This window comes from Rhagoletis zephyria, unplaced genomic scaffold, assembly GCF_001687245.7.
Source record: "Rhagoletis zephyria isolate East Lansing unplaced genomic scaffold, Rhagoletis_zephyria_1.1 Rzeph_scaffold_00061, whole genome shotgun sequence".
In the NCBI taxonomy this organism is placed as follows: Eukaryota; Metazoa; Arthropoda; class Insecta; order Diptera; family Tephritidae; genus Rhagoletis; species Rhagoletis zephyria.
Window position 1 is genome coordinate 241531 of NW_016157145.1, and position 27148 is coordinate 268678.

Genomic DNA, 27148 nt, shown 5'->3' on the forward strand with positions numbered 1-27148 from the left:
CATTTTAGTTCTCTGGGTGACTAGCGCAACGTTAAAAAAATGTCGATAGTATCGATAGTTGGGAGACTACCGATAATAATGATAGTGCCGTCGATAGCTTGATAGTTTTCCAGCTCTAGTTAAAATATGTCAGCTGATATTATGATTTTCTTTGTTGTTTTGCAATTTTAGTCATCCAATGCATTTTTCGCAGTATTTTTGTTTTGCAGTTTTTTTAGATTAATTTCAAGAAGTATTTAAATGGCTTCTGGACGCCAACGTTTTAATTTAGTTTCCAAATTGAATAATATTAATGTGGAAGACTTGCAATACGTAGAACGAGATTTGTGCTTCTATGAGCTGGTAAGTAGACACTGGCGCACGAACCAATTAAGGAGTCTGGAAATATTTTTTCGCTGCTATTTCGTAAAAAGTTTTACAAAAAGATAATTTACCATCATAATCAACAGGTTTCTTTGGGTTTCCTTCTATTCGGCGATGACCGCGTAGCTGCCGAGTTTGCTCTGCAAAAGGTAGTACAAAACATTTTGCTATAATAGATTTAAATTTTGACGCATATTTGTTTTAAATAGCTACTCATCCTATCCAATACCCATAAGGGCGGCGGCTGCGGCGGCGCCGATTTGCTCACCAAATACATAAGCCTAAATCCGCGCAATTGGCGTGCTCAGCTGGTAGAGGCCTTGGCTATAGTGGGTGCCCGTCGTGTGTTGCGCAAGTTGGGATTCGATTGGAATGAATTACATCAACACTACCTGCCACATATTGGCGAGCTAAGTCTGCATGTACACCCACTATTAAAGGCGTTATACCGCGTATGTGAGCGTTTGAAACCGGCACAAGCTGGGCAGCTAGTGCTGCGGGTCAATGAACAACGCAAACGTCCGGAAGAGCTTCTGCGTTTCTATGATTTCGCATACCTGGAAATATTTATGCTCGACTGGATCTCACGGCGCATTATAATTTTGGGTGATAGTGCAGCAAATGGAGCGGATGTCGATGTGCTTCTCGAATTTTTAAAATTTAATGATATGGATGCTTTGAAAACACTGCTTATCGAAACCATCGTAAATAATGCTGAAAAACAGCGCGTTAGCAGTGGCGCTCATATAAGTGCAGATAATTCCACTGCAGTTGCGCCGTTGGAAAATAATAATATGCTTATTTCCGCTACTTCTACACCAATTCCACAAACAGGAGACAATGCCTGCGCCTCGGTTCGCAGCTGTGACCTAACGATGGGTGAAAAATATGAAGTACGTCGAGAAAGAGCTGGAATTCTATTGATAATCAATCAGCTAAGCTTCCATGAAGATCCCGATCCTGCATTAAAGGTTACATACTATATACATATATGATTGTATATTAATTAACAATTTTTTGTATATTATATAAAGCACTTGTTGCCGAAAAAGCCACTCAAAGCGCGCTATGGTTCGAATGTAGACAAGGAGCGACTGAGGAATGTTTTTACGGATTTCGGCTACAGAGCGCAGGAGTTCGAAAATCTCACACATCTCGAATTGATGCATCGCATACGTGAGACTGTAAAGTTATCTTTTCAGTTCGATTCGCTGATTGTGTGCATACTATCGCATGGCATCGATGGTGTGTGTGTGTACCTTTTATCTTTAATTGTTAGTGTCTAATCGAGGTTCTTCTTTTACATCTAGGTTCCGTTTATGGCAGCAATAGCATTCCTGTAGAGATAGCGGAAATTGAACATATAATTACAGGCGATACGCTGTATGCCAAGCCAAAATTGCTAATCATACAAGCGTGTCAGAAAGATGAATCACCAATAAGCGTAAGAATTTGATTTTAAATTGGATTTGTTATTTTCTATTATGCTATTTACAAACCTAACAGGAAAAGCGCAAGATTAATGTGACGCCTCATCGTTTCGGTGATATTGTCAAGGCCATGTCGACTGTGCCCGGCTATTCTGCAATGCGTCACACGGTGGAGGGCACATGGTTTATACAAGAATTATGTGAAGCTGTTGAGCGTTTTGGCGATAGGTAAGCACTAAGCGATATCATTTGGCTCGAAACCAAAATTAAGGTTTTTAGATAAAAATTAAAATTTGTTTTGCGTTTAAATAACTTATTTAAAAATTCTTAACCATGCAATTGTTTTTCGCTTTGCAGGCGCCACATTGTTGACATTCTCATCCGCGTCAATCGCAAAGTGAGCGAGCGGCGCGGTAATGAAAATGAGATAATGATGCCCATATCCAGCAACACACTACGCAAGTATTTCTTTTTACCGCCGCGCAGCAACGCCTAACGTCTTTTGTAAGTGCGAAGCAAAGTCGTGACAATTTTTTTTTAATAATATTTAATTGTAAAGTAGAAAATATTTGCTAATGTAGTTAGTTGTTTTATATCGCTGATCGGTAGAATTGTTTGTAGAAAAACTAGATGCTTTATATAAAAGGATTGAGAACGAAAAAAGATTTTAAAAATTGCACAACGCTGAAAAAGTATTTTTTTGCAAAACAATATAGTCGAAAAGTCTGCAAAATTTTAATTTTTGAAGAAAACTAATCTTTGATAACTCCCCTCTTTATATATATTTTCGTGTTAATAAATTAATGCAAAAAATCACTTTTTATTGGCAAGCGTCTAAAAAGACCATATTTCAGAAAATATTAAAAATTTTGTAACCTTCTTTTTTTGTACTACAATTTTAAGGTTTTTACGTTCAGAACTCGATTTGTTTAAAAGGGGATACATTTTCGAAAGTAGTTTTTTTTTCAGTGGAAGCAGCTTTTTCTTTTCGGTATATGCTTATGAAGCACTAAAATTACGGAAATCCGATAGAAAAATATTTTTCAAATATCTTTTGGTATCGATAATTCAGTGTAGTCTGCAAAAAGTTTTTCCCTGCTTTAGAATTTCTCAAAACTCAGTTTTTGTAAAGAAAACTTAATTTAGAAAATCTTCGATTTTAGAAAATCCACGTTATTTTGCCTTTGATGTTTTAAATGTTTCCTACTCATCAATTATTTAAATAAGTTAATGGCAAAACCAGCTTTCTAAATATGAACCAACTCGGACCCGGATACGGGTTTTCCAAATATCTCGACTCTAACGCCACCCATCGGCAATTTTTTTGTGTAGTTATTCCTTTTAACAGATGTCAATTTCGAAAACTTGTTTTTTAATTAATAATTTTGTGTTGTTTAAATGTGATTTGTTGAAGCAGTTTCGCACCTCCCTAGTTGTTTAAAAGTAAGTTTCTTAAAAACCTACATTTAAGAAAAACAATCGAAAATCTTTTAATTTCAAAACCCGTTTTTTGACATTTTGTAATATATTTTAACGTTATCTGTTGCATATTTGTGCCGAAGAAAATTCATTCGAAAATACACTGGTTTGTTTTTAGCATAATATAGTTTTTTATTTACTGGCGCGTTTTATTATATTTAGGCCATTTTCTCAAAAAGGTTTTAGAATTTAACTGCCTTTTATACACAAATTTTGTTCTGAAAAAAATGTGTTTAAAGGTCAGGTAAATTTTAAAACCTACTTCAGAAGCCGGCACTAAGTTTTATAATTTTCTTATTTCATTATAAATGATACGGTAATTTCTATTTTACACATTTGGTATGCAATAAATGCATACCTTTATTATTTTATTGATATAATTTTGTTGTTGTTGAAGTTTTGGCATTTTATTATATATAACTTAGGGTTTTAGTCGTATGTAGTTTAGTTTTTTTACACATTTGAAAGTCGACAATTTTGATAAATAAAATGCTCTTTAATTTATGAATATTTTTTTAATTTAGACTTTATTTTTTTCACTAATTTTATTATAAAAAATGTTGAATTAAAAAAAAATTAATCTGTCGACAAATTAGTATTCTTTTCAAAAAAAGATTTTGCATCTGTTTGATTTTTGACGCTTACTGTTTATTAAGTTTTGGTTCGCTACACGTTTTAACTTTATTTTTTATTTTGTTTTTATTTTTTTCTTTATTTGTTTAAAATACAATTTGTATTTTTACGCATATTAAGCAAGTATGTATATAGTATGGATGTATGTATATATATTTTTTTAATTTTATAACATGTTTTTTAGCATATACCCTTATTTTTCGAGGTTCTAATCAACCTTATCGTGAGTTTCGCCCGAAAACAAAACTCGTCCGATTTTTTTTTTCATCCGCCCATAGTGAAACACATGGGCGAAAAGTGAACGATCCCGGGCGAAAATCATACTCATGATAAGGCTGAATATAGAAGGTTATGAATTTGTCGGAATATTTTTTTTATGTATGTTACCGCATAACTTTGGACCACGTTAACCGATTTCTAAAATTCTTTTTTTAAAGGAAAGATGTTACCTCACATATTAATTTGGTTTAAATCCGACCTTTTATATGAGAATTGAAGTCGGTTTTGTTTTTTTGCTTAACAATTATTTGTTATATCTAAGTTTCAGTTATTTTCTGATTTTATTTTTATAGTTGTTCAAATAAAAAAGTTTAATTTTTCTCTTAATCATGCTTTCTTGAATTTCTTAGTTAATTAATACCTATGTATTTTTTCTTTCTTACATTTTTTTAGAAAAATATTTTTTATTATTTTTTAGTCATACACATTTTTATTTCTACATATTTTACATACATACATATGCATGTATATGTATTTTATATGTATGTTGTTGAACCCTAATAGTTTGGCTTACAAGTCCATATACATACATATATATTATTATATATGTATATATATTAAATGAATATGGATTTTGTTTGTTTCCTTTTTTGCATCAATATTTTATTTTTTCATTCAAATAAATCAAATAAAAAATATAACAAATAAAACCCCACAAATTTAAAAACAATGGAAAATATAAATTATATTAAAATACAAAAATAATAGTAGATTGGCGCTTACACAATACGTATGTTAGTGAGCTTCCCCTCCGATATGTGGCGTGCGCCTTGAAGTTGTCACACAAAGGGAAGGGAGCTACAGTTTTATGCCGAAACCGAACGGCGATGGTATTTTTATCAGAAGCCGTTTTTCATGATAGAAGAAATACACTCGGAGGTTTGCCAACTTTGTTTTTATTTTTTTTTTTTTTTTATATTGGTCTGAAGCTGGGCTCGAACCCAGACCTGCGGAATGGTAGTGCGCACTGCACCACAGCGGCAAGAAATATACCTACATACGTAAAACAAATCCAAATGAATAAAAATAAAAAATTAATATACATATGTTGTTGGTTGATTTTTGTAATAGATAAATATTTATTTTTTAAACCAAGCATATACAATTTTGTTCTTAATGGTCACTCATTTATCTTGTGGTATTTCTAATGCTTTCTGCTTTCTTTGAATATTTCCTTTTTTATTTCTTACAGTATTCTTCTTTTAGTTTACTTTTCGCACAACTGAATTATTTTAAATTCATTTTGTACTGCCGTTTTTGCGCGGTTATCCACTTACTTTTAATTTTAAACTAAAAGCTATACTATTTTAATTTTTGCATTATTTGGCTTACAAAATAGTTTATTAATCAATTTATGTTTTTACAATTAAATATCTTCGTTTGTTTGTTTTTGGAGCGGAAGAGTCAAATATAAACTATATTTTGTGTGTTTTCACACATATAGACTTAACAAATTTTGTAATTCTTTTAATTAGTTTAGAAAAGTTATTAATGATTCAATTGTACGTTTTAAATTTTTTTTGGTATAAGATTTAGAAATATGTATATATTTATTATACATGCGTAGTATGTACTATGTACATATGTACATATAATTAACATGCAAAAAAGTTGAACAAACGTCAAAAATAATATCAGCTTTTGACAAACGTAATTATAAAGCTGTGCTTTTAAAAATTCCAACTATACGTTTTCCTTATCGATGACTATAATAAGGTTTTAAAATTGCATTAATGCAGTTAATAGTAAAATTGAGCAAAGCTTTTAAAAACTAAAGTGCATGTGCCCTTTTTGAAGTTTTCAACTAAAAAAAAAGAAGTTATTTTTAAATCCAACAGTTATGTATATATTTTTCTTAATAAACAGTAATCGCACAAAGAGAATAAAAATAAATGTAGCAGCATTTTGTATGCTGAAACCAAATCCTTTGTAATGGAAAACATTGTTTTCTTCTACTATTTGCATGGAAGTACTGTAGTGTTTCCAACCGCATTAATTAAAAGCTTAATTCTATGATAAATATAGTATAAATACTAGACACGTTCAATAATTGTTAAATTTTTAATTATTCTTAGTAAAACTATATTTTTACATTCACATGCATAGTACATATCGAGTGCTCATATTCGATGCCCGCTATATGCAATTTTCACAAAAACTGCTTTGTGGTGTTAGAACCCATCTGGGAATTACCTGTCATCATGTCTCATGTGAATTCTAACCAAGGCGAATTAATATAAGGTGGTGTTACTAGCTCAGCTGATTTTGTGTATGTGTTTCGCCGCACGGCTTCTGATATCAAATTGAAAAATTTTGTTTGAATTTCTACGCACACTCTTACAGATTTTGACAGTTTATGCCGCCAAATCAAAAACAAAATACATGTAAATTTTTGTTTTTGTACTCCTGCTATCACCTTATATAAATTCGCCTTGATTCTAACTTTGCAATTTAATATTAAATTCTTCTGTCAAGCGCTATACAAGGTCATCATTAATATCACCGATGACAGTTAAGTCTTAGGTGGACTTTTATATCAGAATCTAATTTTTTGTGAAAAGTGCAGATAGAGGGTATCTATTGAATATAAGCCCTCGATATGTACATATAAGTACATATCGCACACCGTCTCTGTACGCAGAGCTTTTATTTACCTTTCAGCAAAAGCTGGCGCAAATTTTTGTTATAATTTGTTAAAAACAAACCTAAGGTAAAGTCGCGCTTGCCCATATGATTATCGTGTGCTAAGAAATAGTTTTTCGCATTTTCTGACAATCGTATTACATATTTTGAGTTGTGACTCTTTTGAAGACGGTGTGCGATATGTGGTTAGACTGAAATACATACATATTTGAGTTTAAAAAATGTTTTAAGTTGAGATATATTTCTTATAGTGATATTAAACAGCTTGTTTATTCAACAATCATATTTTACTTAGTGAAATGTATATATGTATATATGTATGCATGTAGAGGCTTGTAGGTCTAGTAAACTAAGTTTATAAAAATAAAAATAAAAAATTTATATATATTTTTTTATCGTAAACAATATAATTATTTTATTCAAAGTTTTAATTTGATAAAATGAGATAACTTAGTTTTTCCGTGCCTGTTTATAGTTTAGTTAATAGTTTAACAGAGGTTAAAAGGTACATAAATATCTTCTATTTTATTCTTGTAGAGAAGTACATACATATAAAAAAAGTTTATTTTTTTAAGTCGACTAATACTACGCATAAAACAACGCCTATTAAAATTAACACTCTAACCTGAAATTACAAAAACCATGTAATATTTTTCGGGCAGTGTTACCAATCAGCGCTATTATTTTATATTTTTCTCCAATTAAAAATTTAGTTATTTTCTGGCAGTATTGAAATAATGTGAACCTCGTAAAATACTTTGGTACATTTCGGTGGTTGCATACACTCCAATATAAAAGCTCAAAACTTCCCTGCGAAGAAGACCAAGTCAGAAAAGGGAAAAAGCTGCGCACTAGTACTTGCTTTTCAATATACTATATAGTTAAAATTGTTAAAAATAGCTACGCACATTTTTAAATATTATACTTCAATGCAATTTGTTCTTATTCACAACTTTTCGCTTGTTTGTGTAGAACTTCGATCGCTATTTTGATTAACTCACGCGTATGCTGCTCGAGAAAGAACCATTTTCAATAATTCAAGTAAATTAAATTTATAGCGAAAATTTCTTATACATTTTTAACCGAAAATTTTAAATTTAAGTTATAAAAACTTTTTCAATTATTATTTTGCGTGCGAATATTTTTTATTCATTTATGTACTTATGTATTTCACTCACGAGTCGTAAATACATACATATGTACATACATAAGCTATGTTGTCAAAAATTTTGAATTTGCAAAATGCTTGTTCCTGTGCACATATAGCAGGTTTATACGCCAAATCTCGCTGAAAATTGCGAATTGAACTATGTAATCCATTTCAAAATAAAATGTCAGCCATTTGGACTTAAATAATTCAGTGCCAATTAATTATTTGCAGTTTTTGTAATCAGCCATTCCACTTTTAACATAGCACGCATTAAGTCAGAGTAATTTTCATATATCATACTAAAGCAAATACTATCTAATTCTAAACCAACACTAAAACAGTAAATTTCAACTTAAAAATAATATAAAAATTATATACTTTTTAAGTTAAAGCCTGCAACACCCTGTTATATAATTTATTTTTAGGTCAAATTTTTTAGTATACATAAATGCAATCACTTTTACATATAGGTTATGTTTCTGTCGTCTGCATGTACTCATCAAAGAGGAACTTAGAAACTAGTGTCATAAATATGCTTGTACTTGAAATTAATCCTTGGAAAAAATACTTGCTTCTTCTCTCTATCATATTTGCAAAAAAAAAATAATAATAATTTATTTCGTATTTTCTCTGTACAGGTTTTTGCCTCTGTGTTTTCTCCTCAATATTTATTAAATTTTGAGTTGTTTGTCGGTATTTTAGAAACCCCTTAGATATTTACTTGGATTTTGTCGTTTTCGCTTCGTTTGTTTACTTGAATTTTGCGCACGAAACCAACAATTTTTTTTATCACTTTCATACATTTCTTTGAATGCATACGTCGTTTTCTTATTACTTCCAGCATTGTCAAATTTTATTTACACTTCAGTTATAATTTTCCGCTTTCCTACATAGCGTCGCATTTTATCACTTTAGTTGTAGCTCTATAGCCATTTCACTTGCGATCGTTGGCACACGCACGCACTCATATTCGCTTCTTTTTATCAACGCATCGCAAACATACTCTCTATTCGTCTCTTTCGCACTCGTTCGCGTGAGCGTAACTTCCGCTGTTTTAATGCATTGCATGTATGTATGTATGTACATCCGCTCACCACTGTTCACTCATATTTCTTGTTTTGCTCTTCCATTTCCTCTTTTTATTCACATTTTCTTCTTTGCTTCAGCCTACTTCGACGCCTTACATATAACTGTTGCTTGTTTGTTATCCTAGATCGCGCACAATTTCAATTTTGTCGCACATTTCGGAATCGGGTATAGTGGTGAAATGTGTACGATCGCTGCGAAATGTATTGCGTTCGTTCGAACTTGTTTTGATGGAGCGTTCCGATGGCGTCTCAGTTCCGCCTAGTTGTATGCGTTTCTGCAGCGCGGAGACGAAGTTCTGCAAGGTGCCGAAGGAGAGTTTTTTTTTATGTTACTAGGTTATAAAATTAAGGAAGTTTTACTCACTTGCGAAATGATATCGCCACGTGCTGTGCGCACTTGATACAAATAACGGTACTTGCGTTGGCTAGCCTCCTCGCGCGTCTCACGCGGTCGTCCACTCATACGATTGGCTGGTACGCCATTTGCGCCACATCGCGCCATCTGGTGATGGTGTCGTAGATAGACGCGCTTGCGGTGATCCACCCGCCAGGCAGTAATGAAGCACTGCACCATTATGCTGATGATGATTGCAACTGGCCAAGAGCAAATCAAAATGCCGCCATAACAAGGTGGAGGTGAAGGATTCGGTTTCATGTTTAAAATCTGAAAAATATGAGGTTCGCAATCTGGCATTAGCTGTTTGCGTTATAACGAAATTACATACATTTATTGCTTGTTTTAATTATTTATTATTATTCTTATTTAAATTTCCGTTCAATCCTAATACTTACCCAATTTATCGTATCTAGGCTATGCATGAAAAAATCGATAGACGCTATAATCATCGCGCTGCCCACGATACTCGATGTCAGTATTGTCACATATTTGACACAACACAATGTCAAGGCAGCACAAATAACCGCGCCACCCACAACTGCAACATAAATTTCGCGATACTGCAAATTAAAATTGAAAGTATTTAATTGTGATTATTTATGCAAATATTTAAGCGCATATATGTATGTATATGTATGTAAGTACACTCACGCCAAATTCATTGTCGGGCATTGTGGCTACGCAAACAGCCATTGCTGCACCAGCGATCAGTGCGCCTGCAAAGGCGCTGATTAGCACCGATGCCACAGGATATGTGGAGCCAATCACTGCGCCGAGCAGCCCTGCGACAATGGCTAATGCGGAGTCGGCTGGCTTTCCGAGTAGTGTCACTTGAAAGTCCTGTAATATGAAAATGCCATTGGCACCGACGAGCAGACCGCTTAGGAAGCCCACAGCGCGAAGGCAGCGATAACCTGTGGAGTGGTGTAAATCAGAAATGGTTGAAAGAAAAAATGGGAGGCGATTGATAAGAAAAATGAAAAGAAAAAGTATTTTGCTGATTTGGATTCAGGTGAGTTCATACATATTTGCATACCCATCTACATACGTATGTAGATACATATCTACATATCCCAGAAGCTATTTTGTGAAGGCCTTCCCTCCATAAGGTATTACAGAACAGCTCCTAAGCAAGTGCAATTTACATCTCAACCAGGGTTGTTGCTAATATTATTCCGAAATAAAAGTCCTTTCCAAATAATAAACAAACCTCTTATCCAAATTAAACAAGTTTGGTATCAAATGAAAAAGGACTTAAATAGCTTTAAAACTGAAATGTCTAAACGAGGAAAGCCACATTTTGAAAAATATTTCTATAAAAAATGTTAATTAATTACCATAGAACAAACCTTGTGTCAGTTATATGCATTTATTTAGTATTAAATTATAAAAAAATATAAATAGAGGTCGTTCGTTATTTCTGTTTAGAAGCTATTTCAGTCCTCTTTCATATGATACCAAATTTGTTTAACTGACATGAGTAGACGAGAGGAGTGTAATGTGGAACACTCGTTTATTTCGTAATCTATTTGCTATGCGGGCAAAATTAAAAAAAAAAAAGTTGTAAAATTATAAATTGGGAGAAAACAAGTACCTAATTAACCGGGCCTGCTCTATCTAACGACTAAATTTTCTGTGGAGTTATTTCTTTCCATTCAAGTAATATGCTTACGTTCTAAATATGAACCATATCAGACCACTGCTGCGCCTTATACATAGGTAAATTTATCTGTGGAGTTATTCCGCATTCATGTAAGTAATGTACATTTCAAATAAGAACGATATGTGACCATAAATACGGCTTTTTAAAATGCATCGACATTTGCGCCACCTAGAGGAGTAGTTCATACTTCACATTGCATTGTCATCGAAGTATCCTAGACCAACCGTTCACTCCTTCTAAAATGGGGGGTAATGTTTTTTATTGGAAAACTCAAAAATATGACCTACCAAGTCGAGAATGCTCTATCTTTTGGTAATATTACGGACTTCCGTCGTCGATCGGAAGTGAGTTAAACTGACCGAAAGTCAATTTTTTTAAATGGGTCATACATGTTTTTATTACAAAATCGGAATTTGTGGACAAAAATACGCCACTTCTGTTTGAAACTTTTATCGGAAGTGCTTTTTCAACCTCTAAATGGCTTTTATATTTCAACTCGACCTGGACTTCTAAAATGAATGAAAATAGTTTATTGAAAAACGAAAAAATATGAGAAATTGAAATTTGCCGCTTTTATTAAAGTTGTCAAAAGTTTAACATTTTCTTTCCGATTTGGGCGCTCATATGCTTCACATTTTCGTTATAAATTGTGTTTTTTACAAAGTTTATAAACTAGCAATGCAATGAGGCTAAATATATCTTTCGAAATGTATCCTTAAAAGATTAGTTGCATTCGCTTTTCTGGAGTTTTTTTATATCTCGAAAACGCTTCTCTGGGAAAGTAAATGAGACTTATTTTCATGTTTAGCGCCTCAAAATAAGTCTAAAAGAACACTTTTTAGCGAAGTCCTCTCTTCGTGTCAAGTAGTGTAATTTATGAATTTGTAATGTATCTATTTTTTTGTTTTTTTTTTTTACGAGTTTTAATCACAGAATGTTTGTTTAGAATAAAAACTGCATGTGCTTATGTACCTGAACAAATAAAATTTTGGAAATTCGTTAAAAAAAATAAAAAATTAAAAATATTAAATCGATGAATAATGAAACTAGCCTTTTCTTAGCTCTAAAATTTTTTATTTAGCCCTTACTATCCCTTTTTCTGGAGATTCTAGCCCTAAATGGATATTTATTTCTGACAACACAGGTACGTAATGCAAATTTTATTGGTTGCACATCGGCTATCAGTCGCCATACAAAATAGGGCCATAAGAGAATACCAATTATTTTGGGAGAAATTGATTTTCTAGCACTTGTAAATAGTTTTAAGAGTATCTCGTTATTTTTTGAACGCCGCACAGTGCGTGATTTCGGCGATTTAGGGAAAGGAAAATCATAGCTCCCACAATTTTGACTCTAGATTATATTTATTTAGTTATGTTATTCTAATAGACTGTATAATTACACTTTCAAAGGATGTGGGTGATTCCATAAGTCTAATATTTTATATGGGCATTTCCAAGGGAGGGTCTTCATAGTCAAAAATTAAAAGTGATATATCTCTGTTAGGTATAGTCGAATCTGGGTTATTTTTTCCACGTATATTGGTTGCATGTGCAGGAATATTTTTGCAAAAAATTTACACGTTAGGTGGCGCCGGGGTCGAAATATTTTGAAAGCCCGTATTTATAGACTGATTTTGTTAATATTTGCGATATGTATTAGATACATAGTAAGCAATATATTCACAACAAATATAAATATAATTATATGATTTGATTTCTTATATCTTCGCACCATTTTGGCTGACAGTTTTCACCTTTTGCATTAACTATAGTGTTTTACAAGAACTAAGTATACAAAAATCAAAAAAAAAAAAGAAAACTTAAATTATTATTTGTGTTTCTTCACCTCAAGGTCGATTTGATTTTATTTGAGATTTTTAGCTGCCATGCCTCAAAATAAGAAAAATCCCAATGACTAATTTTTTGTCACCAAAAATACACAAAAACCCGATTTTTTTCAACCAAAGGTTGACTTTTAATCGACTTGTTTTTTAATTGTGCAATTTTGTGCATATTCTTACTATTGGCCCTTGATATACAGATGCCCAGTTAAAGGTTCCTGAAGAGATCCGAATGTCACACGCTGTCAAACAATTTATATGCTTATATGAAACAAGCGAAATCCCATTATTTTTTTTTTTAATCTAAAGGAGCGTAATTGATATGGAAGGTTGACGTCTAAAATTTCAAAATAATGTTTTTAATTAAGTTTACAATGTGTAAAATGCAAAGTATACCCAAGACTGCAGTCTCGTTATGAAATGAGACGGATACGACCACTGATTGATAAAGGCCGGAAAACTGGCGATTTTCGTTCGTCAAAACAGGCATGTTTGCACAAGATCAGAATTCTTCCAGGTAATCTTCTAACAATCACGCATATGGTATCTGAACTTTTTTTTACCAACTTCGATTTTCGATTTTCCTTCCCCTAAATCCCGCGAATTACGCACTGTGCGCCATTTGACTAGCCTTAAAGGCATACACATAGCTCACTGCTTCATTTAGGTATCTATGTAAGGTTAGATATCTAATCGTGTTTTGACGTTGAATTGCAATTGGCTTCTAATGTCTAGTATTTTTTCTAATCAGTCTCTAATCGAATGCTTATATAGTTCTCTAACCTGATTTTCCATTCGGGGAACTGCATTAGAACTCTAATGTAAAATCCAAATTTTTTTTTCTAGCGCTAGAGACTGTTTGATGGGAAGCAACTACAGTTCACACAATAATAAATTCCAATATTTTTTTCCTGGCACACATTACAATGTAGCAGTTGCAATGAATGTTTTTGTTTTTTTTTTTTTGTAATCCCAATACTTACCAAGCAGCGCATAAACTATACCAAAAACTGCGGTTATTGTCCACAGCAAGGCGGACAGCGTGTCAGGCGTTGTTGTTACACACGATGGACTCTCGAGGATGCCCTGCAAAAATATATAGAGAAAATTTGAAAAGAGAACCCATTAAAAAATTGAATTTCTGAATCTATAATGGAAATAGCGCGCCAGCTTTGGCGTACCACGTGCAGCTATGTGTTTATGTACATACATACATATGTACCTACATAATTGAAAACTAAATCAATCAACTTGACATGGAATCAATAAACTAAAATCGAGAGTTTTTCACTTTCAATCGAATCGTTGAAATTAAAAGCTTATCCACTTCATCGCACTATTTTCAGCAGCAAATCCGAAAGGTAAGCAAACAAATAAAACATCCAATCGGATATTACAACAATGCTTTGGGTAAATATGTAGATGAAAGTCGACCGCCTAGTTTATAGTGTATGTAGAATGCTGGCTAACAAAAAAAAAAAACACTCTCAAGTAAGCGCGCTGGAAGTGTGTGGGCGTTAGTTGGGCGTTAAGCGTTACCTCTCCCGCTAAGGACAACTTGGCTTAAGTGGCGTGGTGTTGTATGAACATAAGTGGCAAGGAGTGCGTCATAACCGCATTTAAATGCATTCAAAGCAAATGCCAACAGCAGTTACAGCAACAGCCACAACAATGACAACAATAATAGCATTGCTAACTGCTGACTGCTGCTGGATGTCGAGAAAGTTGGCGTTGGCGACAGCAATGGCAACGGCAACAGCAACAGCAACAACATGCGACGAACAACCGACCGACCGACCGAACGGCCGACCGGCCGACCGGCCGACCGCATTGGCAACATTCATACATGGAATATGTGCGGAAAGTGGGTCAATTCCTTTGGCAAGAGTCATAGAGTAGTGGAGGCGCTGGTTGCCTGCTGCTTCTGTTGCAAACAGGTCGACGGAGGACACTCGAAAATTTGCAATCAAGCAACGCCAGTGGCAGCGCAGCAGTGCAGCAATGCAAGTGGCCAACAATGTAAACAACTGGCATATTTTTGTATGCGCTATGTAGTATTTAAATGAGCAAAAAAAAAACACAAATGCGGGAGCAAATATTTTACTCGGTTTACAAGAGAAAAATCAACAATAATAACAGCAAAAACAACCGCTGGCAAAACATAAATGGAACGATAATAGCCACTGCAACAGTAGGAATTTTTAAAAAATTTAAAACAATAGATTAGTGCATGTTTTCTTCTTAAGAAAAAGAGCGCAAATTAAAAATAAAATGCTGAATTTGTTTGAGAAAATAAGAGTGTTCGCTATGCAAAAAACTTGTACAAGTTTGTACCAATTTTTCCCAAATCGTGTTCGTTTGGCCGAAAAAACTGGTAAAACTTGCAAGGAGAGAGCACAATTTTGACAATTCAATTGGAGGGGAAGTTGAAAATTCGTGCTAATAAAATTTTTGACAGCAAGAATTTGCAAGCAGGATTGTGGCACACGGTTGCATTTTGGTCAACAATAATTTGAATCAACGAATTCATTAAATTTAAAAATGAACAATCTTGTTGCGTTTTACTAATGAAAGAAGTATGTAAATATTTGTTTATTCAATTAATTTAATTAATTCCAAACATTTGAAAAGTACTCGGCTTAAAAAGCTGTATTCGTAAACGCAACGAATCGACACCACTGTCGATATAGGAAATCCGACAGTGACTTCCACAAAGTAATCGAAGCGTATGTTGAAGAAAGTCAGAATAAGAAGAAATATACATATGTATGTATAGGTCCTGTTTGGTTTTCCACCTGAAATAATTTAAAAATTAATTATATTCGAAATGCAACCGTGGACGCCAGCTGGCAGTGCAGCTTGCAAATGTTTGCTAATTCCTGTTCACGCAAAACTTAGTAAGGTTCTCTCTTTGGGAGAGTAAGGTACCTTATTCTCTGAATTTTGTTACTGGCTAATTCTTACTGGCTTTAGCATAGCGAACAGAATAGGTTTGTTCCACACGAGCCCGCGGGTGCCCAAAACAGCCCAGAAAGCGTTCCTCACGCGAGCAAAATGGGTAATAAAGAGCGAGTACCTTATAGAGAGCGAAAAAATTATATCTGGGACCTTATATGTTCCTACTAGAGGTATACGCCGCCGAGCCACGCCGCCGCCGAGTTACGTAAATATCGGCGCGGCGGCGGCGGCGGCGGCGTTCGGCGCCTAAGGAATTTTGTACAAAATTTTCATGATGTATGCACATTAAAATACATCGTTTGAAGGAACTAAATACTACTCGTATAAAGACACTATTTTACGAAAAGAGGATTAAATTTTTAAAGGAGTTATTTCGCATAATTTGGGCCACTGACGTTATATTTTTCTATTTGGCACATTTTGGCACTTTTTTATCCTCAATATGGCACTTCATAGCTAAGTATAGTTGGAAGCCCTGTTCCCAAGTGGTGGTCAAATCCCAGGAGGCGTTTGCTCCCGCGCATCGCAATGTCTTCTACACAGGGTTAAAGTCCCCATTTTTCGTAAAAATTACTATTATTTTTCATTACATTCAGTTCTCCTTACAAAAATTTGGCGCTTAATATTTTAGTGGATATATTAGCTACCTATAAGTGGCCAGAAAGGCCCGTTCTGGTGGAAGTTGACCAAACCTTGTTTTCAATATACATATGACCCGCAAAGAATCGTAACAACTCCGTAATTTAACATAACGGATGATAAGATTATTGCAAAAAAATTTTGATAGCGACATAAATTACCCCAATAACTTAACATTTTAAATTTTTTTATTTCTTTAAATTTCAGTAGTATACATATACGGATTTGTAGAGAACATAGAGATGTATTTATTTATATACGTCGGACTTTCTTCTGTTTGCCCATCCATCAGCAGCAGACACTCAACATTTTAATTCAAGTAGAAAGTAACGTAATTTTAATTTAAAACTAATTCAATGAATTAATTAAATACAATTACAATCTGAATTGGCATGGCCAATGCCTAACGCTGACGAGATGACATGATAAGATTAGCAGCTTTATGTCTCTTTTGAATCTACCTAATGGGCAGTAGCGCCGGCGTTTTCAGACGCGCCGGCGTCGCCGCCGCCGCCGATTCTTTTTCAAGTTGACCACGCCGCCGCCGCAAAGCCTGTCGGCGTAAACCTCTAGTTCCTACCACCTCAGCTGATTCTTATGTTAAATAAAATTCTAAGTTCGTCTCAAGCAACGGTTTGTGGAAGGAAAAATGCGTACCAAATTTTTATTACACTCATTTTTTATGCTGATCAGTATTATGGACCGAAGTTTGAGTGGGACCGTTCATATTATAGGCTATTAGAAAAGGTTTGAGTTATTTATAAATGTCGTATTTATGAACCGATTTCGTTCAAATTCAAAATGTGTGCTACCTACATGATGAAAATACGTTTGCGGAAAAAAGACGCGAAAGAGGTGGCACTAGAGTCAACATAAGGCGTGTTTTATTTGACAAGAAATTTAAGCTATTAGCTTATTTTGTATGGAAGACTTAGCCAATATAAGCTTATAGCTTAAATTTCTCGTCAAATAAAACACGCCTATATTTAAAAAATCTGTATTTGTTGTACAATATGGTTGGAATTCATAATTCGAGTCTATTTCAATAGATGGCGCTGCAGTCGAAATATTTAGAAACCCCGTATGTCTAATCCGCTTTGGCCCTATTGGTCATTCAGATATTCTAGGCACATACATATCGTCACTAGACACGAATAAAGGCGCGAGCTCAAAAGATTTCCCTTGAATATCGGTAATGGAAACTAGAGCTCTCGATTTTGTTCGCACATTTTCAAACAGCCCGGGTATATGAGCAGCGAGTACTCGCACACTTGTTCAATGCTCATTACTCGAAAATTATCGAGCATGAGCTCGAGCAATTCGGGGTTTTTCGAGTAATTTGAGCAATGTTTTTATATTATATTGACATTTTTGGTAGCAACTTTTTAAATTTTCCAAATTATTGATATATAATGCAAAGATTGTTACATTGGTATTTAATAATATAATTTATTTAACATGAATTAGAAAGCAGCTGCTGACAAATACAATTTACAAGTTTTCTTTTGTTTATGAAATTGTTCAAAAACTCGAAAATTTTGAACAAACATTTGAGCAGTTGAGCAATGAACGAGTTTCGAGCGAGTATCGAGCTACTCGCATTGCTCGATACCCGGGTATCTAGAGCTCTAATGGAAACCGTTGATATTTCTACCGTGTTGTTACTTGGGACGTGGTGGAATATTTCTTTGCTAATTCGCAACTTTTAGAATTTGTCTTATTATCCAAGCGTCAAAGGACATATCGTCACTACACACGAATAAAGGCGCGCTAGTATTTTGACGGCGAAAAAAGACGCATGAAAAAACTTCAGCGTCAAAAACTCTTAACATACTTCACGGAAGTTTTTCATAAGCATCTTTTTTTCGCAAAATTTTTTTACGCGCCTTTTTTCGCCGTCAAAACACTAGCGTGCCTTTATTCGTGTGTAGTGACGATCTGTCCTTTGACGCTTGGATAATAAGACAAATTCTAAAAGTTGCGAATTAGTAAATAAATATTCCACCACGTCCCAAGTAACAACACGGTAGAAATATCAACGGTTTCCATTTATCGATATTCAAGGGCCCTCCTATAACAGAAAACGTACATCTGTGCTCTTCAGTTTCCTTATAGAGACTTTTATTGGCTTAAATGACGTAAGTCAGACTAGAGGTGTACGCATAGGATCAATGCTGGGTTGCAAGATCATAGAAGAAGATTAGGCACGCTTAGCAGAGATCTCACAAGCGGAAGTAAGTAATCGGTAAAGCTCATGACATCGAAAAAGAATAGTACTATTTTTGGCCTGTGTGTGAGGGGGTCCGGCTCGTTAGTTGTTTCAACCTAAACGAAGACTTTTACTTTACAAACATTTTTGCTTTTCAACGATATTTGTGCATTGGCCAGCGCGAAAGTTCTTATCAGGCGCCGCAAAGCAAGCGGCATTGGCGAGTGCATACATACATATCGTCACCTTAATTCACAAAGGCCCTAACCAAACAATTTTTTTTTTACAGGAGAAGAAAAAACCATTATAAAAATAGTATCAAAAACAGGTGGGGGTTTTAAAGAGTGACATGTTTTTAGCGCTAACACTTTAAATTTTTTACTGAAGGTGTGTTTTAAAACATCCTACCAAAATTAGTGAAAAACGCAGTTTCGAAAAAAAGCGTTGGTTAGGGCCTTTGTGAATTAAGATAACGATATATATGTATATATGTACATAGATGTCATTAATATATAAAAATTGGTCTCTTTTCGGGTGAGAAGGTCAACACAGTAATTTTCTCTATATTTATTTATTCGCCTGGAATTCGTAAACATAGACCCTACCTTAGATTTTCGGTTTTAAACTGATTTTTTTTAACGATATCAATGGAAAATTTATATGTCCTGTTCGCCTAAAAATACAAATTTTGCCTAGATGCTAAACTCTAATTGTCTAGATTGTCATATTCGCCAAGTAAATTGCTATAGGCCGCTTTAACTCCTATTGCAGAATTCCCAACTTATTGCGGGCAGGTTCGTGCTCGCCCTATCAGTTGCCACGGATCATTGAGGTTTCATTATTTCGAGGCTGTAGAATTTTTTTTTTTTAGGTATGTTACGCGTAGATCTACCGTGCCCATTTTGTTTCACCTGGAATGCTTTAAATTGAAAATTGTAGACAAAGTTGAGTAAGTCGAACTTTTAAACTCCTCATGCGTGGGGATTTAGAAACCAAGCACTAAAGAATGAAATACTAATTTTGACAATGTGCCGGAAATTTACTATGCGCATAAGCAAAATACCTACATGCATAATTAAGTAGTATGTACATACGTATGCACATACTTATGACGAGTATATTCCTTTATGGGCCATATATGTATTTAGACAAGCAAGCCAGCAAACTCGCTTTCAACCATGTGTAGCAAAAAAAAAAAATATTATGCAAAAAATTAGTACATTAGTACAAAGCAAACAATGAAAATAGCAAATAAAAAAGCCGTCGCGAACACCCACTAACAAATATGAATGCTCGCAACAGACGCTGAATTAAGGAGGAATGAATGCCTCGCAGTTCGCCGAATTCTACGGCTCATTTATCACTTTCACAGTTCATGACAATTTTGACCATTTTTTGTGCTCCTCATTCCCCCATTTCTTTTCGCTCTTTTTTGCACTTTTGTGGCTGCCTCGTAACTGTGTGACTTGAGAAAAATGTGCATATGGCACACTTTAGTCAGCAGTCAGCCGAATGCAAAGCGGCATAAGTGGTCTAGGAGATAAAATTTCGAATGAAATGTAGTATTTATTATGGGGGTTAACTAATATTTAACCTTTTTAACGTAATGACTGTGAATGAACTAGCCGAAGCAAAAGTTTAAGGAAGTTCTATACGTTTTCAATGCCACAAATTCACTCATATTCAATATTTTTTCAAAATTTATCCCTGCGATAGAATAGAACATTTCAATATTTGTAATTGGTTATTTTCGTACTCTGGATTCGGGTAGGCAAGCGAAAGTCAAGTTGCTTTGTGAAGGTTGGTGAATAAAAATAGCGGCTATGGTACCCCAATTACGTAAACCAAAGCCCGACAGTATAAAACCTTTCTTTTCTTAGTCCTCCTGGGTTGCAAGCTGCAAATATAGTGCTGTAGGAGTTGAGTTTTAAGCCTTGGTCGAATTGTTAATATATAACATGTCTATTCTGCACGTTACCGATGATTTCATAACCGAAAAATTGTATTACCTAGCGAAAGCTAGGACAGCGACTCGATTATCCACCTGTAGTCTACTGAAATGAGATTACTTACCTGCTTTCGCATATAAGTTTTTTACAATTCATTTTTTCACTCGTTCATATTCATATTCATGCTATGAAATCCCGAATGAGGGTCAATAAGAATATGTGATAAGAATAAGAATAAGGAGATCACCATATCTCCTCATCAGATCTCTCTGGCTAGACTTCAGCAGAGATCGAACCCACATCCTCATTGTGCAATGTCATCAACGCTAGCCGCTGAGCTAAGCACACCCCGTAAACTCTTAAACACCTTTTATTTTTCTTGATTGAGTAGCCATTCACAATGAGTTTTATAAGCTAGAGGAGTGAACTGTTTGACAGTCATCATTTATGTGTTGATCTATGAGTACCTTTTTTAACTCAAATTTTTCTTGTCAGTTAAAGAAAACCAAACATAAAAAGTAGTACAAAATATTGCTGAGAAAGAAGTACATTTGACTGTACGCCGAAGTACGAAGTACAACGGCTCAAAAAGGAGTAGTGTACTTTTGCAAGAAGTATGGTTGGTCACATTAAACAAGACCCACGCGGCAAATGGGAGAGGTGTGGCCTAAGATTGTTGAGTTTGTCGCTCGGGTCGGCTCATCCATCATCTTTGTCGTCAGGCTCAGTTATAGGGAGGGCTAGGAATTGCGCAACTTCCATTGAGTCTGTCCATAGGGACAGGAGCGTTAGCTAGGTGTGGTTTTGGGGGCATGTGAAGAGGTGCCGTTAGTCATGCGGCGACTCTCCGAATGCTGGACACTCAGTGGGCAAATCTGCGTTCACTCTGCTCAGGTACGAGTTTAGCCTGCTGCATTATCCAGAGCGAAGTTGGGCTATTGTGGTGCGAGTCGAGTCTCCCGAGGCAGACAAAGTTCTGTCCCGTCCACGTGGTGCATTCTAACGTCGAGAGTCTATGCAGCTCGAGACCGACTCCCTGTGAATGCCGTTTAAGGCCAGAGGTTGTTTTATGAACCTCTGGACTTCGTCCGTCAATTCGTAGAGATGCCTCCTAATGTACCTTGTGCAAACAGTTGTCTGTTCGGGTACCCGCGTCTGTGGCACCCTACTAGGAACAGCTTGCAGAGCATTGTGTTATGCTCCTCGATGGGAAGCATCTGGGCCTCGTCATGTAGGTGGTGTTGAGGCGACATCAGAAGGCATCCAGTCGCGGTCCGGAGTGCGGTGTTTTGGAATGTCTGTAGTTTCGTACGTTATTGCATTGGCAATGCTATAGATGTTTTCCTAGACGCAGTATTCTTTAAGGAATGTCATTCGCACCGACTGCGTGGTCAGATTCAGGCATCCAGCTATTTGGGCATGGCTAACCGAACCATTCTCATTTACTTATTTGATGTGGGTTACAGTACATTTGTACTGCACTCCTCTTACATATCCTAACATATAAGTTTCATAAAAATAAGTATGTACTCAACTTTCTACACACATTCTTGGAAAAAAAATTTGTTCATACGCACTGCCATGTCACATGTTCTACATACATATGTATTGGCATTGCATTCTGGAAGTAAAAAACAAACAAAAACATCGTTCGCAAAAGTTAATAAGTCAACTGTCTTCGTGGCGCTGAAAAACTTTCTAATCCTTTCAATCTACGACGCTACCGGGCCAACACTTCTGGCACTTTTTTCACATCCTTAATTCCACTGCTGCGTCAAAGCTGATAGTGGAAATAAAAAGTAAAAAAATAAAAATAAAAAAAATTTCCCAACATGCATGGAAGCGTGCAAACCATAAGTGAAGTGAGTGCATATAAGCACACACACGCACACAAACTTTGGCACTGCAGCGGTGGCCAGGTCATGGCCTTATCGCGCTCGTTCGTTAGCTCGTTGGCGCACTTACTTACAGGCATGCAGTCACATACATACACTCACCTTTATCAAGAAGGGCCAATCCAAGTTCTGCAATTCGCGTGTGTCATCATGGCCGTGGCGTCGTTCATCCTCATTTTCATACAAGTCCACCGAATGCATTTTCTTGCCACCTTGGTCGCTGTTGTTTTTGTTGTTGCTGTTGTTTTCTTTCCCCTTCACGCTATTTGCCAAAACTATTGGCCTGCTTTCACTAAATAGCTAACTGAAAAGATGCTGCAGCCCCCAGCGTCAGTCAAAGCAATCGACGGTGAGTGCGACCTGTGACTTTGCTTATTTATTTGCTACTTTTCGATTAAACTGGGCGTATTCGACGTGGCGTGCGTGAGTATGAAGATAAAATGTGGCGAAACTGACTGCGACGACAGCAGCCTAGTGTCGAGCGAAATTAATATGTATTTACAAAATGTTTATTTGGTTTATGATAAATTTTCTTTATGGATTTTCTATTTTTCTTTGCTTTTCTTCAAACACAATTTTTCAGTTGATAAATGCAATATTCGTTGTGATTTTCTTATTGAGCACTTTTGTGGGTTGGGCAGCGCGCAACGAGAGGAAATCTCAAGGAAAGTAAAATATTTACTTTACGTGAAAATTTTTTGGTTAAAGCATCTTATCCCACACATCACTAATGGATACATATGTATGTATGTACATAATTTTCGTTTTTCCGTTTGCCTAATTTTCATTTAATATTTTTCCAAATCATTAACTCTTCATTTCACTTTTCATTTACATTTTAAATTTGTTCATTCTTTTTTTATCGCACACACTTCCTGCCCGTGTAATAACCTTTTGCGACTGGAAACGAACTCCTTCCCAACATTGTCCGCTCAGTCGCTTATTCGGCTGCAGGGACAATTCGCATTTGTTGTGGTACGGTCAGTGGCACATTTTCCACCCTAAATAACGAAAATTTAACGAATGTGAAAAAGGAATTGTTTAAATGTGTAATACAATAATAAAAGGAGCGAACGAATGAGAATGAATGGGGTAATCCCAGAAGAGGAAACAGCGGCAAAACACGCCGCTGACACTGGATGACTGGCTGGCTGCCTGCTTGGCAAACAAATTCCTGTATAACTGTAGATTGTTATTGTAGTGCGCCTATTGTTTTTATAAACACACCTCATGCTGTGAGGTTTGTTTTCAAGCGCTTCGCGTTTTTTTTTGCTTGGCTATTATGATGAGCTTTCAATGGCTTCGGGTGGAGGCTTTAGTGAGACACTGAGTTAATTTTTGCAAAATGATTTATGAAATTATGTAGATAGGTTTTGCATTTTCCTGATCTTTTTTCAACATACATGTTTTTTATTTTTAATTTAATTTTCTTATTAAAAAGATGATTTTATTTTATTCTATCCCTACCTTTTTTTATTTATTTATTTTTTATTTGCGAGGTTTATCTTTTATGCAACTTTCAATGTTCTTTAAGGATCTTTTGCATAAATCACTTCGTAGAATTGACCTGCAATTAATGCAAATATTTTTTTCTTCGTGATTATATTCTCTAACTATAAAACTACTGTTATATCTGCTGTTGTCTCTGTACCATCCACAAGTAGTACTTATGTATGTATATTGTCGGGTCTGATTTTTCAGCTGTGCCTCTTGTACATACAGTGGTGGAAAAATAAATAGGGCGCACGACATTTTAACAAGTTTTTCATATTTTTCGTTTGTTATTTTAATAATATTCTTTTTTTTATAAAAGTATAGCTCATAATCTAACAAAAACCATATAAATTCATATTTCAAACTTTGTGCAAAAATAATAAAAATTCTGCAAAATTGCATCTAAAGTTTCAACTTTTTAATCAGATTTTTAAGAATTTTTTTTGAGTATGCAGTTTTATAGCCCATTAAATTTTAGTAGAATAAAGTGTAAGTTAAAAAATCGTGTTTTTTTAACGCATTTTCTTCCATACAAAGTATGTTCGACAATTTTTTTGTATGGAAAAAGTGCCTATACATTCAGAATAAAAATTATCAAAAATCAACGCGATTTTTTAGGAACTTCAAACTTGCACTTTATTTCACTAAAATTTAATGGGCTAAAAAACGGCATACTGAAAAATAAATTCTTAAAAAACTAATTAAAACGTTAAAAATTTAGATGCAATTTTGCAGAATTTTTATAATTTGCACAAAGTTTGAAATATGAATTTATATGGTTTTTGTTAGATTATGGCTATACTTTTATAGAAAAAAGAATAAATTAAAAAAAATTAACGAGAAATAGGAAAAAATTGTTAAAATGTCGTGTCCCTATTAACGTTACGACGTTTTTTAAATTTGCAAATGAATATTTTGTTCTAAAGATTTTGTTATCAAAGAATAAAAATTGTCGTTGTTATCATTAAGAATAAAAAAAAAGTTTATAAGAAAATCTATTATACATACATATGTAAGTATATTTTAATTCAGACGTACATACATATCGTCACCTGAAATGCAAAAAGACGTAACAAACATTATCGTTGAAATGCAAAAAGTCAAAACTAGTAAAAAATTCAAAATTCACTTTTTGATTTATATGATGGATTTCATCGAATTACAACTCCCCACATCATTTTATGAAAAAAATTAAAATATTAGTCCCGACTTTTGCCATTCCATTTACGATGATGTTACGTCTTTTTGCATCACAGGTGACGGTATGTATGTATACATAAACTGTATTTTTTGATGTTATTTTTCTAAAGATTAAACAAAAATTTAGAATTTTCATGGTTTTTTCTTGATTGGAAGTTTGATACTTAATACTTGCAGTTTCAGGGATTGAACATTTTTTGTTTTAATAATTTTCTCTAATTACTCATTGGCAAGTTTTTAATGTAATTTGTGTTTTTTTTATTAATTATGACTGTTTTTATTAATTTCGTAATTTACAAATATGTACCTATGCCTTTAATATCTTTTGGGACTCCTTACTGGATTTTCTGTTTCGATTTTAAAATTTAGGCTTTTATCGTCATAAATATTTATTTTTAATGGGTTTCTTATTTTCGTTGTAGTTTTTGGTTAAAAATTAAAAATTATTTTTCGAAATTTTATGCTTATTCATACTATTTGTGTAGAATTTTGATGTTGTGCCTTACTTTGAGGTTATATTTTTATTTGTGATATAAACATTATTTTTTTATTTTTTTTTATTAAAATCTTAATTCTTGTTTTTCAGTTCTCTTTCAAGTATTGTTACTCACTAGTTTGGATCAGCAGTTGTTCCGTTATTTTTCCTTGAAATATTTCAAACTAAGTAACTTTTTGGTTAATTATTGAAAACCCTAAAATTGTAAATCAGTCTAAATGACACGTTTTATTTTCATTATTATATGTACATATATAGTGCATTTAAGTTTTATTTTTCCCTTCGTTTTTTACTCAATTTTCTTAACATTTTTAATTTATATACCAATTTAACTTTACAGTTTGTTTATTAGACAGTCAGCTTTGCTTTGATTTTACACTTCTTTTCTCAATCGCCAATCTCCATGCTCATTTGCTCGCTGTTACTTTTCTCATAGACGTCTACTTCTCCCACTCTTTACGCTTTCGCTTTCCACTATGTACTACTCACCTCCGACTGTTTTGTGTGAGAATTTTCTTCGTTCAACTTTTCACTCCACAATTTTCACACAACCAATGCAAATTTTACACTTTGGCTGTTTTTTTTATTCGCCACATTTTATAAATAATTTCTCTTGCCTTTAAGAAAACTGAAAAAGCATTATTTTTCACACATTTTGCAGCGCTTATTCCCCCACATGCGGAAGCTTAGTGTAGAGCGCACGAAATTACCGCACTATACCGTTGGTTTTGTTGTGGCCAGTCCGAAGGTCCTTTCGCTTCTATTCGCTTACAGGCAAAAACATTTGAGAAGTCAGCTCAACGATTGGGGGTATTTTGTGACTTTCGTTTGCAACACTGTTTTGGTGGTGATTTTTCCTAGCAACATTCGTGGTTGCAGGTGCTTTAACCTTTTCATGAGTTCGATTTTGTATAACTGAAAATTATTTCCAAAGTTTTAAATTTTGCAAATTAGTTATGGAAAATAGTTGGTTTGTTGTTGAAAAAACATCGATTGGCAGTTCTTGCCCAGTTTTAAGTGCGAATCGTTGTGCTAGTATTAACCCGATATTTGTGAAAACGACCCCCTGACCTCAACCCTTAACCTCTATTGTAGGATATTATTTAACAAAAATGCACATTTATTTATTTATTTTTTTCATTATTCCAGCAAAATTTACTCAGTATTGCATTTTCTTTTCAATTCCTTGAAAACATATGTATGTATGTATTAAAATCCATTATTCCAAATACTTATTTTATACAAAAAAAATATCGCATATACACAGCATCGAGTACAAAGTTGAGTGTCTCCTCGCACATTTACACAAACAAACATACATATGTATGTAAATAAAAAAA

General features: G+C 34.4%; 2 protein-coding genes across 9 annotated transcripts; one reads left to right on the forward strand and one right to left on the reverse strand.

Moving 5' to 3' along the window:
* The first annotated feature begins 14 nt into the window (after positions 1-14).
* On the forward strand, positions 15-9892 carry Dredd (Caspase-8 Dredd). Of its 6 annotated transcripts, none has more exons than XM_017625475.1 (8): positions 241-342; positions 450-512; positions 573-1334; positions 1398-1608; positions 1674-1807; positions 1870-2021; positions 2151-2297; positions 9876-9892. In XM_017625475.1, exons 1-7 carry the CDS (start codon positions 241-243, stop codon positions 2287-2289), a joined length of 1563 nt encoding a protein of 520 aa, XP_017480964.1. In that variant the 3' UTR covers positions 2290-2297; positions 9876-9892. The 6 variants fall into 6 exon arrangements, with proteins under 6 accessions (XP_017480972.1, XP_017480964.1, XP_017480945.1 ...); XM_017625456.1 differs by lacking the exon at positions 9876-9892 and adding an exon at positions 9191-9261; XM_017625449.1 differs by lacking the exon at positions 9876-9892 and adding an exon at positions 7541-7934.
* LOC108370223 (transmembrane protein 198) lies at positions 9121-27148 on the reverse strand. 3 transcript variants are annotated; one of them, XM_017625528.1, is made up of 7 exons: positions 26298-27148; positions 22721-23089; positions 13952-14054; positions 10114-10376; positions 9858-10022; positions 9430-9729; positions 9121-9361 (listed from the first exon to the last, which is right to left on the reverse strand). In XM_017625528.1, the coding sequence occupies exons 2-7, from the start codon at positions 22817-22819 to the stop codon at positions 9182-9184; spliced, it is 1110 nt and encodes a 369-aa protein (XP_017481017.1). In that variant the 5' UTR covers positions 22820-23089; positions 26298-27148; the 3' UTR covers positions 9121-9181. The 3 variants fall into 3 exon arrangements, with proteins under 3 accessions (XP_017481017.1, XP_017481009.1, XP_017481001.1); XM_017625520.1 differs by having other exon boundaries at positions 22721-23277; XM_017625512.1 differs by having other exon boundaries at positions 22721-23619.

What these genes read in the sequence shown, in the direction of transcription:
- Dredd (XM_017625483.1), top strand. Translation starts at nt 241, where the DNA reads ATGGCTTCTGGACGCCAACGTTTTAATTTAGTTTCCAAATTGAATAAT. An exon ending in CCGAGTTTGCTCTGCAAAAG is followed by an intron (nt 513 to 572) that starts GTAGTACAAAAC and finishes TGTTTTAAATAG; the next exon opens with CTACTCATCCTATCCAATAC. An exon ending in GTTGAGCGTTTTGGCGATAG is followed by an intron (nt 2,022 to 2,150) that starts GTAAGCACTAAG and finishes TTCGCTTTGCAG; the next exon opens with GCGCCACATTGTTGACATTC.
- LOC108370223 (XM_017625528.1), bottom strand. Translation starts at nt 22,819, where the DNA reads ATGCATTCGGTGGACTTGTATGAAAATGAGGATGAACGACGCCACGGC. An exon ending in TGCCCGACAATGAATTTGGC is followed by an intron (nt 10,023 to 10,113) that starts GTGAGTGTACTT and finishes TTTAATTTGCAG; the next exon opens with TATCGCGAAATTTATGTTGC. An exon ending in GTGGCGATATCATTTCGCAA is followed by an intron (nt 9,362 to 9,429) that starts GTGAGTAAAACT and finishes GGCACCTTGCAG; the next exon opens with AACTTCGTCTCCGCGCTGCA.